Source organism: Hemicordylus capensis, chromosome 4 (genome assembly GCF_027244095.1).
Source record: "Hemicordylus capensis ecotype Gifberg chromosome 4, rHemCap1.1.pri, whole genome shotgun sequence".
NCBI lineage: Eukaryota > Metazoa > Chordata > Lepidosauria > Squamata > Cordylidae > Hemicordylus > Hemicordylus capensis.
In genome coordinates this window covers 246615047-246634139 of record NC_069660.1, presented here as the reverse complement: position 1 = coordinate 246634139, position 19093 = coordinate 246615047, and the positions used below count along the sequence as shown (strand labels likewise).

The 19093-nt window shown below is 44.8% G+C and overlaps 1 protein-coding gene across 3 annotated transcripts; it reads right to left on the bottom strand.

Annotated features, from left to right (window-relative positions):
- Nucleotides 1-776: 776 nt before the first annotated feature.
- Nucleotides 777-17439, bottom strand: CABYR (calcium binding tyrosine phosphorylation regulated). Of its 3 annotated transcripts, none has more exons than XM_053250752.1 (6): nt 17288-17439; nt 15331-15513; nt 15084-15137; nt 7470-8618; nt 4637-4768; nt 777-891 (listed from the first exon to the last, which is right to left on the bottom strand). In XM_053250752.1, the coding sequence occupies exons 2-5, from the start codon at nt 15476-15478 to the stop codon at nt 4644-4646; spliced, it is 1476 nt and encodes a 491-aa protein (XP_053106727.1). In that variant the 5' UTR covers nt 15479-15513; nt 17288-17439; the 3' UTR covers nt 777-891; nt 4637-4643. The 3 variants fall into 3 exon arrangements, with proteins under 3 accessions (XP_053106727.1, XP_053106730.1, XP_053106728.1); XM_053250755.1 differs by having other exon boundaries at nt 4637-5272; nt 8322-8618; XM_053250753.1 differs by lacking the exon at nt 17288-17439 and adding an exon at nt 17135-17221.
- Nucleotides 17440-19093: the final 1654 nt, after the last annotated feature.

Sequence of the window (19093 nt, the reverse complement as noted above, 5' to 3'; positions counted from 1 at the left end):
GTAGCTACTTGGGCTTCACCCCACTCATTTATCCACCATTATGCTATTGATGCCAGGTCACAAAATGATGCTGTGTTTGGCAGGAGTGTCCTGCAGTCTATTTTCAGTTGATGTACTTGTCTTTGAAATAAATCCTTCTTGCAGTTTACATATTGTTTCAATTTATTCCCTCCTCCATGGATGCTAGCTTGTTATGTGCCCATTGGTGTAAAAGACATCCAAGAACTACAGGTTGCTTACCCTTAACTTTTGGTTCTAGTGGTCATCTGTCCTTTTACACACCCTCCCGTCCTTCCCGCTCGGTCTACTGAAGCTGGACTCTGTGACTGAAGAGATGAGGAGTGGCGCAGCCGCATATGGCGGCTGGGGGTGGGGTTCCTGCCCAAAGCAGAATTGAGCTTGTTAGGTTCCGACGAGGTCTCTGCGCAGGCACATAACCCATTCGTGAAACAGGCTTCCCCAACCTGTGGCTCTCCAGATGTTGCTGAACTACAATTCCCATCACCCCCAGCTACAACTTATTGTGGCTGGGATGATGAAAATTGTAGTTCATCAACATCTGGAGGGCCACAGATTGGGGGAGCCTGCACTATAAGAACCAAATTTACAAGTAAGCAAAGTTACAGGTGCCCAAGATTAACGTCCCTTTTACTAGCAATCTGTGTGCTAAGCTTTTCATCTGAACCAAGGGTCACAATAAGTACTCATCTTAGTTCTCTCATGGAAGCCAAGTAGTAAACATTAACAGTCCAAAATTAAGCCCTGCAAAGAGCAACTTTTAGATTAAGATTGCTTGCATCACTTTATTGAGTGCTTGAATTACTTTATTTTTTAATTTAAAGATGCAGGTTTCCCTTCTGGAGTGAAATGTGGAGAGTATCTCATCACAACCTAGGAGGGAGAAAAACAGCAGTGAATTTAAATACTTGATAGTATTCAGTATAGCTTACCATTGCTACAGTAACAAACATCTGTGTGTATGGTGCAACTTCACTTGCAGAAGGATATAAAGAGTTGCTTTTGAAAGGCCACTGGTCCATATGCTGTCTAATTTTGAGAACTCCTCAAAGGTCTCAGCCAGAAGTCACTCCCAGTACCGGAGCTTCTTTTTGTTTGGAGAAACCAGGAATTGAACACTAGAGCTGTAGCCTATAAAGCATGTGCTGTAAGAAGTGCTTAGCCTTTTTGTTGCTGCTGTTAACAATACTGCCACCAAACCTGCTTGTGCTATTCTGTTCTTAAAAGACTAATCACATCTGACTGAGCTCTTTTCTTTATTATTGTAAATGCTACTTCCCCCTTCCATGGAATCTGAACATAGTCCTCTAATTGTAAATAGGAAATTAAAATGCTTTGCGGAAAGCAGCTAAATTTAGAGGGATTCTCTACCTGATTGACAAACTGCTTATATTCCACCCATTCGTTCAAGAGATTCTGGAATTAAAAGATTACAGCGGAGACTAGTTCAAATGAGCCTTCTAAACTGGCATGTGGCATCACACTGTCTTGCTTTGCACTTTCCATACTATGTTTGTCTGACTGAGCATTTTGAGTTTGTCCTCCAAACTAAAATTGGAAACCACAATTTTGAAGGGGGTTTCAAATTCTGTTTTGAAGGTCATGCAAACCCTAGTTTGCTGATTCAGGCATTGCAGCCAACTGGAAATGAAGCAAGACTGAGTGGATGAGACAATTCATGAGCCCAAAGAAAACTTGGCTGTATGTGTGATCTGTGTGTGTGTGTGTGCGCGCGCGCTCATGGGTTTGCAGTTCTCTGAATGAATTATATATATGTTACCTCTTAACCACTGTTTGGAGGTACATGAGCAGATGCTCTGGTACAGTTAGTTTTTCACTCTATAAAAAGTTCTACATCGCAGAAACCCAGTAAGCTCTTTGACAAGGAACTTGAACTGGGGGGTGTGTGTGTTTTCTGTGCAAGACCAGTTTTTGGTCTTGCACAGAAGGAACAGTCTGGTTTAAGCTCTGTTGTGGGAATTAACTTCCAGAAGTAAGTGTTCCTTTACACCTATGTTTGTACACAGGTATTCATGGTTTTAATTTTACAACTGATGAGATCAAATAAACCTCATCTGTATTGGGTATAATCATGTTCAATCACTTGCTTGGTTTCAATTGATTTCTAGAAAAACTTTGCTTCTTGGCAGCCCAGCAGCTTGGAATACCATCTAGCATAGCATAATCTTCAACATTTTTCAGGCGGCAGCCACTTACATTTTTTTTATACAAGAGCCATTTCCCACTGCATTGACCTCTGCACCAGGTGGGGCCCTTAAGAGAGACAGAGCCTTTTCAAGCACAAATGATGTTTGGGAAATGCAACCCTTTGCATTTTTCTCCCTAGAGGGCTTTGTTTTCCTAAAAGGAACCCTACCAGCTCTGGGGAAAGTTCAGCACTGCCCAGTGAGAACTGTCACTTCCATGTAGTGTCAGGGGCCTGTGTGGAGGCTTTGGCTAAAGTTTTACATAGGCATAAGAAACAATTGGTTAAGGAGCCACCACTGGTTCCCGCCGGGCCTTACAAAGAGCACTGATCTAGCAGATCTGAGTTCCTTTTGCCAAAACTAGCTTTATCTGCTGCCAGCCATGCTGCATTTGACTACCTACATCATATTGGCAAGAGCACATCCATTCCTTGGAAAGAAGTTTAGTTCTTGGTCTCTAGTGGCCAAGAGACTGAGCTATGTATCAGTACTTCCCTGCTTCAAAGCTTACCTCTGCCATGCATTCATAACCTCAAGTTCCCAAGTGCAATATGGGGAACTTATCTTACAGAGTTATAAGGGCTATAGCTAGAGAATACATGGGAAGTACTTTGCTCAGCCAAAAGCACCATATAAGTGCTAAGTATTAACTCCTGGGGGACATTTCAATGTGAGCTTCAAATGTTTTGCTGCCACATTAGTGTCATAGAATAGAACAAGTTGTTTTCGAAAAATTCCAGCAAGGTTTCCAAAATAACTAATAAGAGGACCCAAAGAACATTCTTAGTCCATTTATGTGGACCACACACACCTCTTCACCACATCCCAAGCTCCTCCTAAAACCATAATCTGTAATTTTGTATAATGTAGAAATACTGTGCATGTGACCCAAATCCCTGGTGGCTAGGGTGGGCTGGGGAGAAAGCAGGAGCATACCTGCCTTCCCCTACATGAGTAGGCCATGATCAGCACGGCGGAGCTGACTGACGATAAGGCTGCCTGTGTCAATGCAGGAGCTTCCTGGCCACTCTATAGGCAGCAGACTGTGGTTGAAAGGAAGCTGGATTGCCAGGAGCTACTGCATACAGTCCCAATCAGACACACAATCGGGGTTGTCAAGGAGTAGGGTAGCTCTGCTCTGGCTACACACAAGCCTCATGACCCAGGTTTTCCCACTCCCACCCTCCTATGGCTGGTCATGCGGAGGACCTTATACAATGGCGTGTGGCAGTCCTAAGGTTTGTATTTCTAATCCTGAGTTGGTATCAGATGGGATTTTCAGAAGCAACAGAAACAAGATTTAGCTAACCATTAAAATCAGCTACAACTGCCAGCTCTGCTAATGATGGAACTGAAGACCTACACTTCTTAGAATATCTCTAGAAGACCTAGAAACCATGCCCTAGTTTCAGTTTTACAAAAACATTCTATTTCTGTGCTTTGCTTTTAATAGTGGCTGGAAAGCACTGTGGTCCAAGATAGCTATTCATTAATACTGCCGCCTAGAAATCTTCTAGGAAGTATTCTATGGCTCCTCATCAGAATTCTAAGCCATACAGGTCTTCGATAATGAGCATGCCAAAACGAAGCAAGGCAATGTCAACAGATGTAGTAAAGGAGTTGCCAGCTTCATGCTCTAAATTAAACTGGCAGTATTTCTTCAGTAATTGTGAAAATACTTCAACTTTTTAGGAACACTTTATTCACCATCATGTCTGAAGACAGACATTCCCACCAAACCAATTAGGTTGTATCTATGGCCAAGGGTGCCACTTGTCTTCAACACCTTCACCCTCGTCCAGCTAGAGGCACTATGGACGGGGAACCATGTGTGCAGCCAGGTAATATGCATACAATTATTGCTGTCTGGGCACGGAACCCTTTTGTAAAAGGCCATTATTCCAGTGATTAGCTGTTCAGGAGGTGGGATTGAATCCCAGCTGATCAGCAGAATTTGAGCTTTTTATTTCAAAAAAAGAAGAAGGACCAAATCAACATACTATTGGAGTGATCACCTAAAAAAGCAATGGGATTTAGTTCCAATTAAAGGGTGTTGGCACAAAGTGACTAACAAAATCCATGAATACAATAAAATATCATGAAATGCACTAAAATGTACATTTATATAAATTAATATAGCAGAAAAGACCAATATGCATTGGATGGCGAGACTACCAAAATAAAAAGGTCTTGAGATGTGTGCATGGTGCACTAATGTTGTTTTAGTATCCCCATGAGTAGCTTTCTAGCTTCAACAACAAAATCATCAACTAGTGGTTGGTTATTAAGAGCTCCAAATCTGGCCACTATGATGAATCTTCACATTTGTATCACATATATGCACTTGTTTATATAAAGCTCTATACCGGAAAGGCTGGCCTATCATATCACAAGCCAAATAATCTACATACCATTTTGCTATTCCGTTCTGCGTACTGAGGCAAATGTGATTTCTCCTGCTATACCATAGCTTCCTGCAAAAGGTGTTTTATCTCCAGCTCCAGAGCCCTTCCCAGTCATCACATCCTCAAGTGGTATGGCAACTGAAAGAAAAACTGGAGTTGGAGGTCTACCGCTATCCTGTGCGGAGTTAAAATTGGGGTTGGCTGTTTTCGCATCTGCTGGCCTGGCGACCGGTACAGGTATTGTAGCGAACCTCCTCACAGTACCACCAGTGTCCGGCTGTGCAAGAACAGTATGGCCAGGGATGGGTTTCCAGTCCTGCTTATTCTGAACAGAAGAGCCCACTAAAATGAAAGGTGGTGCACTTCCTTTCTTCCCATCTTCCATCATCACATAAGTTGGAGAGGACACTTGTGGTGGTTGACCTTGTTGTATCATCTGCGGCTGTAGATACTGCTGTTGGTCCTTACCACTAGATATGAATAGGGTTGCCTGGGGAACAGGAGCACCAGTTCCAATAGGCGGAAGGGGTGGTGGTGGTGGTGGTGGTGACTTACGACCTTGTTGTTTCAAATCAGTTAGACAATAGAGAGTCCACACATTAGAATATGGTGGTGGTTGTCCTGGTTCGCTTGTTGCCATGGCTATAAAATAAAAATTTAAAGAAAATTTGCTGGCATGAAAGACCATCTACTAGGAGCTATGAACTGCAGTCATATTGCCTAGCCTTATAAACAACTTTATGCTGCAAAAAGTCATGTTATAGAGAGGAGAGAATTCTTGGAGGCAAAAAGGTGGAAGGTTGGCATGGCTGAGATGGAGCAACAGCAGCCTGTGGTGTCAAAGCTGGAGTTATGCACTTATCCAAGCTGACTGCATGGAGCAGATTTAAACCTCTTCAATGAGCAATGAGTTGCAGTCACCAAATACTGGGATTCAAGCTGAGATAAACCATCTGGAAGGAGTCAGCACAAAAGAGACCCCACCGCTGGCACAGTGTCAGCTTTTTTTTTCTGTGCAGTGAGCACTGTGGCCCCTGTATTTTGGATAGGCTAGATTAGTCTAACCTATCCAAAATGCAGGGGCCTCTCAGAGCTCACAACACACTGAATCCCTTCAAACAACTCTGTTCACTGTCTTCATACAACTGAAATGCATAAAAATAATTTGCAGCAAAAACAAAAAGGCTGTCGAATTCTAGCCCAACTTCTTAAATACTTGAAATAAATTCAAATCCAAAATTTATATACCTAGAGAAGGTTCAGATTTCCCATGGAAGCAGGGTTAAGTCTTGGTTCCATACAACATCTTCAAGACTTGAACACAGTCCCTCTTTCCCTGCCTGCAAATGAGTTGGGGAAATTCCACTTCCGACTATGGTTAGAACCAAACCAAGATCAGTAGTGATGTCTGAACTCACCAAAGTGCTTGAAGTAAACTGAGATCCGAACCCCATTTCAATTCTTAGGCTCAGATCTCAGTTTATTTCAAATGCTTTGGTTAAATTAGCAAGTCTGTTCAGTTCAGAGGGCGTAATCGATCTTGGTTTCTAACCACAGTCAGAAATAGAATCATTCCAATTTGCAAGCAGGCAGGGGAGGGGGAGCACACGCTCCTGAGGATTGGAGACGTCATGTAGAACCAACCAACATTTAATTTTGGTTCCCGGTGCTGTACGAGTTGGGCTTTTTTCTTTCTTTAGGTATGTCAATTGGCTGCAAAATTTAGGATAAAACTTCATTGACAGTTATAAGTGCCCCCCCCAATAGCTTGAAAAACTAACCACATCTTGCTTCTGCTGCTGCAGTATTGTTCCTCCTATCCAGCCATGCCAATACTGTCTGTGTTCCTTTTCCCACTAAGCATCCTCTCTTCTGTAACATGCTTTTTGTATCTTAACTAACTAACCTCTCTAATGGGCTGTAACTCTAGGGAGACTGTGCCCTGTGGGGCAAATTTAGGCCAAGGCAATGGAAAAGAAAGAAGAGGTGTTAGGAGAGCTTCTCCAATTGAGAACAGAGATGGGCTACAGACTTGTCACTGAGGGGGGGAAATAATGGGAGAAGCCATCTCAGGAAGGAAAAGTCAGGCCACTCCAGCTGTGCTTCTCAGCAACAAGTGACTAGTCCAGTCCCTGTGGACAATCTGCAGAAGACTGGCCCTGACAGGACAGCGCAGGCAACCACCACCATTTCATTTAAATGCAAAAGCCGATGTTAGTGCCATAGCTGAGATTCCAAATATTTGGTACAATGTTAAGTTACAGTCACCCACATCACCTTCCCTTAGCCACCATGAGCATGCATGAAATTTTGATTCGAGATGCATGGTCTACTGTGAGAAAGGCTGATCATGGTTTAAAGAAAGTCATACATCATCCAACGCCCCATAACTCCTTTCTTAAGTGTTGCCTTGCCCTGTCCAATCGGTTCACAGGAAACAATACCAAGAATAAAAAACAGAAGTAGGAACTGGGGCAGACAACATTCATGCAAGGTAAGTTATGTGGTCAACTCACAATCAACCACACAGCTGGAAGCAACTGCATGGGGAAATTTCACACATGCACATCCCAGCTAGGCCAGTGCTATGGGACCTGCACGCCCCAAAGCAAGAGTGACCAATCATTTATCTCAACCTTGTACTGCCATGGGCACTTGCATTTAAATAATGAAGGCTCCAGTCCTCAAGGCACTCCCCTGGCACAAGCCCTGTTGGTTTGAGTTGGGCTCCCACCAGTGTGAGTGCATTTGAGGAGATGGAGTAGTTTGTTAGTTATGGAGCTACAATATTACTACAATATGGAAAAGGCGGGTTTCAGAAATATCTTTACTTTCTTACCTGACATAATAAAACCTGGGTCAGTTGTTCTCAGTTGCTCTGTAGTATCCATTCTGTCAGGGTCACATTCTGCATCAGCTGCAGATGGATCTAGAATACTAGTACATGTAAACTGACCTGCGTTTAGTGAAGCCGTTAGCGGATCTAAGAGACATGCTACCGTGTCTATGAAAGGAATTACTATTTGCTGTGGAAACTGCTCTACATACGGTGGTGGTGGGGCCTCTCCACCAGCATCGGGATCGTCACATATGGGTGTGAACTGTAGGTCTGATGTGACCTCAATTTCACTTGAATAAGATTCAGCCTGTGATTGGTCTTTATCAGGAGGAGATGGTGGTGGTGGTGGTGCCGGGGGTGGTTCTCCTTCCTGCAAGGGGTCTGGGGAAGCTTCCTCTACCACTTCAGCGGGTGGTGCCTCAGCCTGACTACCTGAGGGAGCTACTTCCTCAGCAACGGAGGAATGACTCTGAGCGGCTGACCCAACCCTGGGAGAGACTGCAGAAGCTGCAGGTTCTGCTTCTGGTTGTGCTGGTGGTAATGGTGTTGGTGCAGATAGTTCTTCTTCAGCAGCAGCAGCAACCACTGCTGGTGCAACTGCAGCTACAATATCCTCTGCACTCTGGGATAAGGCGGGAAGGGTCTGCACAGAGATGGCCACATCCTTCAGTTCAGGTTCAGAAGGAGCGGGAGCAGCCTCAGGAGCAGGAGCAGCCTCGGGAGCGGGAGCAGCCTCGGGAGCGGGAGCAGCCTCGGGAGCGGGAGCGGGCTCAGGAGCGGGCTCAGGAGTGGGCTCGGGGGCAGGCTCGGGGGCAGGCTCAGGAGCAGGCTCAGGAGCAGGTTCAACATTACCTAGCATCTGTGCTGCTAGCTGGGCAGGATCAGCTGGGACATAGGCAAGTCCAGCTCCCTTCTCATCCCCAGTCTTGTCTCCAAAATCATCAACAACCGATGGGTACTGGGTAGTCTTGGTGGCCTGTTCACGTTCAGGTTCTTCATTGATTTGGTCCTCTTCCGTGTCAGTCGATTTTTCCTTCCGTTTGGGTTCATCAGAGATTGGAGTAGAGTCTGACCTATATGCATCTCCGACATCAGCCCTTTTGGCTTGCCCACGAGGGGCCCCTCCTGTTCCTTCGGCCCATCCCTCTACTGCAAGAAAGCAAAGATGAAGAAAGTGAAGAGTGTTTCTCTTTAAAGCCAAGGACACTTCACTGCTGCTTAACACACTGGCTTCAAATCCAGCTTGAAAGTTTAACAATCTTCTTAATCTTTTGGAAATTTGAATATCAGCTATCATGGGACCACGGCTTGCTTGTAAAACTAGGAGTGATTCTATGGCATTCAAGTGCCACATAAGCCCTATGTGTCCCCAGCTACAGGGAGGAGGGAGTGCTTGGGCTAGCCATGCCCCTGGCCTGCTGCACTCTGCAGCCATGCTCCCTATTCGCCTTGCATTCAAGGCTTGTCTGCGGAAGTAAGCATTGAGCATGGGGTTCCAAATCACAGGGGTAAACTCTCCCCAGATGCAGTGCTTGCTTCTGCAGGCATGCATTGAACACAGGGACACCAGAGGGCCTGGCTATGGAGCAAATCTGCACCAGAGCACATGGCTAACCAGTACATTCCCGTGCACTGGTCGACATTCCGTATAGCAGAGCACCAGTGTTGGGGACCCGCCAGGGCTTCTGCACAACGTCAAAGACAGTCCTGACTGTGTGCTGCAGGACATCTTCTGGACAGTTAGCACCTCATGCTGGCATTCCACTGCGTGGGATGTTGGCCAGTGTACTCTCTTGAGTAATGTCGTATTTGGGCTATAGCAGCTGCAGTGGTTATAAGGTCAAGACTGCAGTCAGGGAGCCAGTTGTTGTTAATCACTAGCCAGGCATCAAGGACAGCCAGCTCTGTTTGCACAAGGCAAGCCAATCAGAGACTGACTTGAGGACAAGAGACATAGCTGACTGCACGGACAAAGTCCCCCAGTCTGTATGCAAGTGGCTGCACAGAATGGTTGTCATGTCACAAGAAGCACCTTCACGTGGCAGCTGTGGGGTTTTTTTTGCACCAGCCTGAACAGCACTTCCACAAAGAGGATTTAGGGTGTTGGGTATTAGTATACAGTAATCCCCAGGCCTTGCTGAGTCACACCATTGGTCCATCTAGCTTAGCACTGTCTATGTTGACTGGCAGCAACTCTCCAGGATTTCAGAAAGGGTCTTTCCTTTCCAGCCCGACCTGGAGATGTCAAGGATTGAATGTGGGATTGTGGGTGCTTGTGCTTGCTGTTAATTGAGGTGGGGGGAACCTGGATGGGTTCTGCTCTCTTAAAACTAGACGTTTTGTTAGGGTCTTTTAACTAGAGGGGGAAACCCTAAACCTAGAGAGGCAGAAATACTAGAAACTGCATTGGCAATGTCCATTAGCTAGCAATAACAAAAGGTTATTGAGGTAGGGTCAAAGTGGCAGAAGCCCACCAATCCAGTGTTAGGTGTGCAAAGCTTTTCTTGGATTGCACCATTTCAGGCTGAGGTAGGCTTCAGTGCCCTAATTTTTTTCATCTGTGTGCAGAATGAATGTTGTTCTGAGCAGCAGTATCAAGGCAGTGTGTGCACACATGCATTTGCAGTGGGGCCTTCCTGATTCAACCTGAGCGGGATCTAAAACTAACTGAGCGGACATAAAAAAACCTGTGAGTGGGCACATGTGTGCACGCCTTAGAGGGAACACTGGTAGGGTTGCCTGTTTGCATATGACATTCCCCACTAAATTCCACTTCAAACAAAAGGGAAAGCTTCCCCACACACATAGAAATATAGCGTGTTAGGAAGAATGCTGGGCTGAACCAGTCACCCTGACGTCCAACTTCTCTCACTGCAGGAATATTTTGGGATGGGGCAGCATTTAAGAAGTGCCCTCCAGGAAAAAAGATTTGCCACTTGATTTTGCTGTATACATGGAATGGGGGAGGGAGGACTCTGTCACCCCACTCAGTCAAAAGTCTTGGACCGGCCTTGACAAGGCAATAGAAAAGGAGAGCAGGTAAAAACATTATGACAGAAGGCAGCAGTGTTAATGTCAGTGATTAGAGGAGCCTCGAGGTCTAGGACATTTTTAAAAAGCCAAAAGAAATATAAGGTGCCTAACTGGATATGCCCTGAGTGAACTGCAACAACAAACCGGTGGAATAAAAACTTGCCTCTGAGCAAGGGGAGAGACTTAAAGATATCACAAGAGAAAATTATTTTACTTCAGACATTATTTGCAGGACACTCCTCACCCCCCATAGTCTGTTGGTACTGCAAAATTTGTTCAGCGCAAAATTTGAAAGACCATTTCTAGTGAGGGGAGACTCCATAAGGCATGCTTTGGCTTTCAATCAGCTTTTTCAAAGCCACTACGCACAAGGGAATGAGCAAGTGACAACAAGAGACGGGCTCAGTAGCATACGCAGTCTTTGTAAAGATCTGTTTGGATTTTCCTCTCAAAGGCAGGTGTCCCATAGAAAAGATTTCAGATATGAAATAATAACTACAGTTTCAGGCACTTCTCAGCACTGTAATGGGGCATAAGCATGGGATTGGAACAGAAAAGAGAAAGGCATTCCAAGCAAGAACAGGACTGAACACAAGGCATCCTGAGGACCTCTTGTGGTGGAAGGGAAGGCTCAACTCACCCCAGGGAAAACAAAACGGGCTGGGAGGAAATGAAGGAAATGTGGGGGGAAACACACACCCAAGAGTTGTAGAGAGCAGAGAGGGACCATGTGATGAATCAATTGCTAAGTGGTATTAGATCTAAGCTGCTCTGTATTTTTATAGTAGATGGGAAGAGGCAAGTTGAGGATCTTACTTGAGCGTTGAAATAGAAGGATAAAGCATATATAAACAGGAAAAGTTGTCAGGAATCAGGGGGAGAGATAGAAGAATGCTGCAGTATTCCTTTGTTTTGCAAAGTGTCCTGATCCCACCCACCCTGCCAATTTCAATTAATGTATATATGTAATATGCAGTTCATGGAGCTAGTGCAGTTGTAACTGGGTGACATCTTAGACAATTTCCACTTATAAGGTTAACCAGGCTCCCACATGTAACCAGTGTTTGCTAGCTAGATTCAAATCTTGGTGAAGAATCTTGTTAAGCATGGGAGACCTTGTTAACCAGATGATGGGTTTAGAAGACACAAGAACTGGTGAATCTGAGAGCCTGACTTCTGATGAGAGAGGGGCAATATACCAACACTGGTTGTATCAACCAAATATGCCAATGTCAGCATATTCTCCCCTACTTCCAGTTCCAAACTAAACATCTATAACCAAGATTTGCAGTTGGTTACAGATGGGTTCGGAACCACAAGTAGGGCAAAACAGGTTGACATTGGTGGGTTCAGATAACACAACCAATATTGGCAGAGGTGTAGCTATAATTGAGCGGATGGGTTCCAAGAACTCGGGGGCCCCAGCTCCTGAAGGCCCCCAAACTCCACCTCTATTTTCTTCATTATCTCCCTCACTCCGAGGGGCCCCCGGGGAGGGGGGCAAATACAGGCCCCCTCTCCCCTAGCTATACCCCGAATACTGGCAGCCACTGAGCTCAAGGTACGGGCAATTGGCTGATTTGCATGTTGTCTGAACCTGCCTTTAATGTAGATTAGAGTGTGCACAGAACCAGCGACTGCCAATTCGAAGGTGGGGGAAATACCTTTAAGGACAGAGGAGGGTGCTCTTACACACACACCTGCATTTGCTCCACCGGTGCTGTCATTAAAATCGATCCCGCAGGGTGGCACAGTACCTCCTTGCTGCCCTGGTACATCGCAAACCGGAAATGTCCACTGTTCATGTGCACATCATGATGGGAGAAACACGGGGTGGTGGGCGGGGGGGAGAGCACCCTCCACGGTCCTTAAAGGTATACTCCCACCAGGTTCAGAGAGCCATAAAGGGGCCTCCAAGCCAGTTCCAGGCACATCCCTAATATAGATACCAGTATAAAGCTTAACCAAGATTAGGGAAAGGGATGGGAGGGATTTACGATAGGTGATACAGAACTGTGTTTTCTGCATGATTCCCTCCCAACCCTTTCCTTAATCTTAGCTAAGCACTACGGTGGCACCTACATGAAGGATAAACAAGATCCCATGCTTAACCAGGATTCTTAGCCAAGATCTGAAGCCAGCTAGCAAAGCCAGGTTAAGTGTGGGGACTTGTGTCAATCTGCTGCTATCTCCTGAACATTCTGCATGCAAAAGGACAGGAGTGGCCAATATCGTACCCGCTGTCAATCTCTCAACCGTGGTTAATCTGTACTGATTTCTGTATGTTAGAAAGTGTATGTGGGTTTTCCACAGACCTCTAGCAGCTATGTACACTTTGTACCTCCTCAGAACGTTCAGCTTGAATAGGGCCATCTACTTCTTTCAGTCCACTTCTAATAATCAATCTGAGGCTCAACAGTTAACAAAAACCAACATGTAACATTAAGCTACTAAGTATCAATTGTTGTGTATTTTGCTTCCACAAAAAATCACATAAAGCAACAGTTTAAGTCAGAGCAAATGTTGGGTGCCACGGGCCTTTGTTTTGTGATAGACTAAGGAACTTGAAAGAGCAGGCAAAATAACCCTGTGTTCTTGCTTCAGTGCTGTTGTTAAGGGCAAGAACTATTCTTTCATTCGCACAGAAGCTTGGTGGAGCAAAATGTGTGCTGTCTTTCCAGACATCTTTTGAGACTTTTCTTTCATTGCTCTTCAGGGGTGAGGGAAGATGACTAACTCAAGGTTGCACCAAATATGGTGTTATGACTGGCTTCTCACTATGGATTTACCTTAAGACGATGCCTGCTCAGACTACCTGGGATCTGACAAAGAAATGCTACTAGGTGCTAAGGAGGAAGACCAGCTCATGTTTCTTCGTGTGAGCTAATGAATGAAAGATCGGAGCGTCCTGAACGTGGGGAAACTGTGATTGCTTGTTGGTGACAAATCCTACCCCTGATGTGAGCATTGAGAGGAAGCAAAAGAGGAAAACTGGGAAAAGACGAGCCATTTTTAGGAGGCAACAATGGGAGACGGTGGTGGGAGAGTATGAAGCTCAAGCAACTTGGGATGTAAGGGAATCTGATGGTGTTATCTATTACTGCTTGTAGGAGTGCACTGTTGCTCCTCTCCACAGTACAAATACAATGAATATTTATAGACCACTTTTCAACAAAAATTCCCCAAAGCAGTTTACATAGATATTAATAAATACATAAAATGGCTCTCTATCCCCCAAAGGGCTCACAATCTAAGACAAGACAAGACAACACCAGCAACAGCCGCTGGGAGGATGTTGTGCTGGGAATGGATAGGGCCAGTTGCTCTCCCCCTGCTCAATAAAAAGAATTGCCACTTTTAAAAGGTGCCTCTTTGCTCAGTTAGCAGGGTACAATTCAATTTAACTGTAGTTTTAAATGGTTTTTAATTGAATGCTTGTTCTAAATTGCTGGCTGGTTGTTAACTGTGGTGAGACTTTTGTAGTAGACAGTATACAAGGGTATTAAATAAATAAAATGTGCAATATTTGTAAATAAACCAAATATTACAAAGACATCATAGGGCTCCCTTCTGTCATCTCTCCTGCAAAGGAAGTCCAAATCAAGAAGCACTGCCCCTATTCCCTAGAATTTCTTAACAAGCTGCAGTCAGTCTATTGCTCGGATCCCTATTCCTCAAAAGCCTGAGGGTGAAGTAGTGCAGCTGTTCTCTTTGACTCTTTCTCCACTCTGCTTCATGCCATGGCTCATTGGTAAAACACATTTTGCACACAGAAGATCCCAAGTTCAGTTGCTGGAAAGCTCTTTGCCTGAAACCCAAGAGAGCCACTGCTAGCCAATTAAGACAATATTGACTAGATGGGCCAGCAGTGACTCCATATAAGGCAGCTTCATATGATCCCAAATAGAGCACAGCCCTCTTCTACAGATCAGACTGTTCCTTTGTTATACTTTATTCACATAGAAACAAGTCATTTTTTGTATTTCCAGCCTTAATCTAAATCTGTAACTTCAGAATTTTTAAAAAGGCAGTAAGCTACCTAGAGAGCAGTTCTCAATGCAGTACTTCCTACCCCTGTGAAAACAAAGGACACCTATCAAAACATTTGACTTCTGGAAGTTCCACCTTCTGTACTAACCCCTGCCCCGAAGTGGATTTACATTGGGCTGTGACTCTAAATCCAGTGTAGCTGCTTTACAATCAAGACTCCCTTTATGATCCATTATTTGAGACTGTAACTACACAGTCAGTCCACAATCCTTTGAAGAGAATTTCCCCCTGCATAATGTCACTGCTGAGGCTGTAATTTGGAGGGGAATGGAAGAGAGGGGATTCCCGCCCCCACTGGGAAAAAAAAATCCCTCCCCCATTGTGACTGGAGAAAAGGTGCACAGAGATCATTTTCAGCTGGAAAACAGCATGAGGAGAAAATGTTAGGAAGCCCTCACTATGCTGGTTTTTCAAGCTGCAGCTTCAGAGGATGCATTGTGGACCAAATCAAAGTCTAAAAAGAAAATAATGGAAGTACATGTAATGTGTGGTTCCACTTTAAGAATCATTGCTTTATTCACAATTTCTTACCTCTAGTACAATGAAATTCTCTAACCAGATCTTTAATGTCCAAATTAGGGTGTTCTGGGAAGAAAAGTTGAAATGGCTTATTAAATTAACTCAGAATATACAATTTTTGAAAGTCATAAGAGGTGATTTGCTAACAAATGACACAGGTAAAAATTCACTGGAGTCAATAGGGTGACACTAGCACAAACGATAAGTTGGTCTATGAAACAGTATTTATCATTGTTTTTTTAAAAAGGCAGAAGCCAACCTTCTCGAAAAACTATCAGCTCCCTGAAATAGACGGCAGCAAACTCAGTGATGTTAGAGGGACTGGCTTTGAGAACTGCTCTGCTCACTCCCTCGAGTAGGGTCTTTAGGCCGTAAGGAACGACCATCCGGGGCTTTGCGGTACACATTGTTGCCAACTGAAGACAAATCTGCAACCTCAGAACTAAAAGGAAAAGAAACAGAGTGAAAAAGGAATCCTGTATAGTCTTGTGCACTTGAGATCAAGCCTAGAGCCAAAATACATGTAGACTGGATTCACATGACCATTTTCTCCCCAGGACACCACAGCCACCTACATGGCTGGTATCACCACAAAAGCCTGGGGTTTTTTTTTAGGACTGCTGAGTGTATGGTGAGAACCTCACACATGAAAACCTTTTGATGAGACTGGATATCCACACACACAGTAGAACGAGGCAAAAATAACTAACAGAGGCCTAAGACGGCTGACTGGAGTTTACCATTCCATACTGAAGGCAAGAATGATAGTTTTGAATGCTAACAGAGTAAGACGTTCCATGCAAATAAAAAACTAGCATACTCAAGAGAAAGCTTCTAGATCCATTGCTATGCTAGTTTTCTACCTGTAGAGTTATTGTTTCACTTGAGAGCATTCCCAAATTGGATCCCACAACCAGTCTGAAGTGGTACTATTCAATCTACCACCTCTGAAGTCTTCCGTTTCATTTTTCCACACTTGTAGACGTAGACCAAAACTGTTCTTTTATGCAAGTGCCTCATGAGAAGTTGCAAATGATAATTTAAGGGGTCGGGCTGCAGGCCGTGTGCACACACACACAAAAATCATATTCCAATTGTTTTAAAGTACCACATATCTGTATACCCCACCACACACTTTTGTCCAGTTTCTTTTATGTGACATGAAGATTGCCTAGCTGCACCATGAGCCACTTAAAATAGTTTTGCACAGAAATATGAGCTTATGATAAACTGCAAGTAAACAGGGTACAGTCAACAGAGCAACTGCTAGATTATATATATAGGGCCCAGAAACAAGATTTTAAAATGCCCCCCCCCCACTGAAGCTCAGCTCATGAAGTAAAGAAATCTTAAATGAGGCTGAATAGTGGTGACAAAAAGCATTTTTTAAAAGGTTCTGTAAATTGTGGACGATGCAAGTCATTTAATGGTACTAGAGAAAGACATGCTGTTCTGGTAGCTCCAGGTCTTAACACTCACATCAGTTTCGGAGGATGAATACTACTGAAGGAAGCCCGGGCGGGTGCACGGCTGTGGAGTCAGTCATGTGACTTGCCTCTGGGGGCCCCCCAAGGGAGTGGGGCCCCAGACTCCCCTTGCCCTATTAGAGTTACAGCCCTGGAGCCAATATGGTGTCATTGTCCCAAGTCCCTTGTAACAGCTGCTGCCCCTAGTGAGACTAAAGCAGGGGTGGCCAACTTGAGGCTCTCCAGCTGCCAGACTACCACAGTTCCACCATCCAGTTCCTGCCACTACAGCTGGAGACCACCCCGGGGTTAAAGTCTGCCTACAGTACATTCCTCCTGCAATGCATCCGAACACTCCTCTAAACAGCAGAATTGGGAGTTATACCACCAGGCGGGCTTTTCTCCCCCCCTCCCCGTATTTCTAGCTTTACCATCCAGCCTGATGATGAGCTCTGGAGAACTCAAAAGCTTGCTTCTCACAACTGTGTGTCATTTTGGCTGGCCCTGAAATGTGGTTTTTTTTGCAGGGGTGGGGGTCCCTAATGGATCAACGCGCGGTTACGCAAAAGATAACCAGATCCGACACTAGTTCAGCACCTGCCACTTCTTGGAGGTGCAGGCCCTCTTTCTGCCTTCATCATCAGCATCACCCTCCACCCGGACGCAATAAATCTCTCAGCAGTTCCCTCCCTCCGCCGTCCGGCTGCCCACTTGCGCCTCCCTCCCGATTCCCCACGTGTCACAGCTCACCCTAGTCGCTGCCCCCCGACCCCCGCGGTGGTCGTGGTCGCCGCCGCCAGTCACCCGGAAAACGCCCCAACTTTTTTTTTAACTCTTGCTCACAGGCTACTCTAAAGCTCCCTCCTCGCCCCTTGCCGGAGCCTCCTCTAGAGCGAGGGCGGAGCGCGAGGGAGTTTTTATAGGCGCGAGGGTCGTTGTGGGCGGAGCTAGAGTGGCTGTATTTGTGACGTCATAAAGCCCCTGTAATACTATAGGGTGAACAGTGCCAAAAGAAAAGGTGCGCGGCTCCCGAATGTCTGCTAATAGGAAATAGGAAGAGATCCCCTATTGTACCTGTGCGAGTATTTTGATTCCTGTAGCTCAAATGTACAAGGGGCACTAGGCAGTGTAGTCCAATGAGCATGTGCTTCTGTCTCTCGCATCGGTGATAACAGGATTTGAAGGGTTGACATAGAACTGTACAAGAGAGGAAAGGAAGGAACAGCCACGGCTTCACATGACGAACTTTCTACGATATGACAAATTATGTGCCTCGCCCCGTACCCCTTACATTAGCTGGCGAAATTCGGATACACTGATTTTCCAGTTCCCATGTTGTGTAAAGGGGGCAACGTGTAGCACAGGAGTCATCACACATTACAATTTCGTGCTTAAGCATGGAAATCTTGGACATTTGCCATGCATTAAGACATCCAGTATGTGTGACATGCCTGTCACCTGTTTATCCCCCTTCCTACAGGTCTTTCCTCACTGTCAAACTTTAGGAACTTTTCTTCCTATCAGCAAGCTTCTTGCCGGTGCTATGAAATAAACAAACCTGCAGCCCATACTTCTTCAGTAGGACTTTACATTAGAAGAACAATAATCTTTTTTGTACTGGTTATTTTTCTATATTTAGAAATCTATATTTTTCTAGATTTATGTTTTTGTACTGGTTATTTTCTATATTTAAGTGTACATTTTTAATTGCATGTTTTCTAAAAATAAATTATAGCTCCAGAGAAAAGAGTAAAGTTTATTCAAGTATTAAATCGCAAGTATGTATGCAAACACACACATTCACAATTGTGTGAAATATACAGAGACTTGTTAATCCAGCTGTTTTCAATACACAGCTGGCTTGACACTCAAACATTCCAAACTAGAAATTTGCCTTGCAGTCATGGGCATGTGGGGAGGGAGGGGGCAACTGCTGGACTGAGCAAATATTGCCATGGTACTTACTTGATTTCTTGATTACTTTGGTTTCGATTTCTACATATTTAGTATGTGTATGTTGCCCCTGCCTCAGAAAGAGTCCTGCAGATGCCTATGCGTACCATCTATGGGTTTCATACAATCATTGATTTGGAAGAGATCCAATCCAATGCACGAAAGACAGAACATCCATTCACTTATACCCCAAGCTACAGTAGAGCCTTTATCCTTGCCTGCTGTCACGCCCTACCTTCTGCTGTTCTAGAAGACAAATATAATAAGGTTCCACTCATGCAGAGCTTTTGTCCTTGTGACAATGAGATCGAAACCACAGAGCATGCACTCCTCTCCTGCCCCTTTTATCAAAAACATTCGGGGCAAGTTCTTACTTCCGTTACTGTGCAAGTACCCTGGAAGATCAACCCAAGCCTACACCCAAATGGTCCTAGTGGATGAGGCCCGGGCACTCACATACTACACTGCCAGGTTCTGTGCAGCAGCGTGTGAGATTTGTCAGACCTTGATTACTAGTTTATAATCATGCTACCGATTTCCTTAACTGTTAACTGCAGTCTTTAACTTTCTGCCTAGTTAGACTCAGACTTCAGCTTGTCTGCC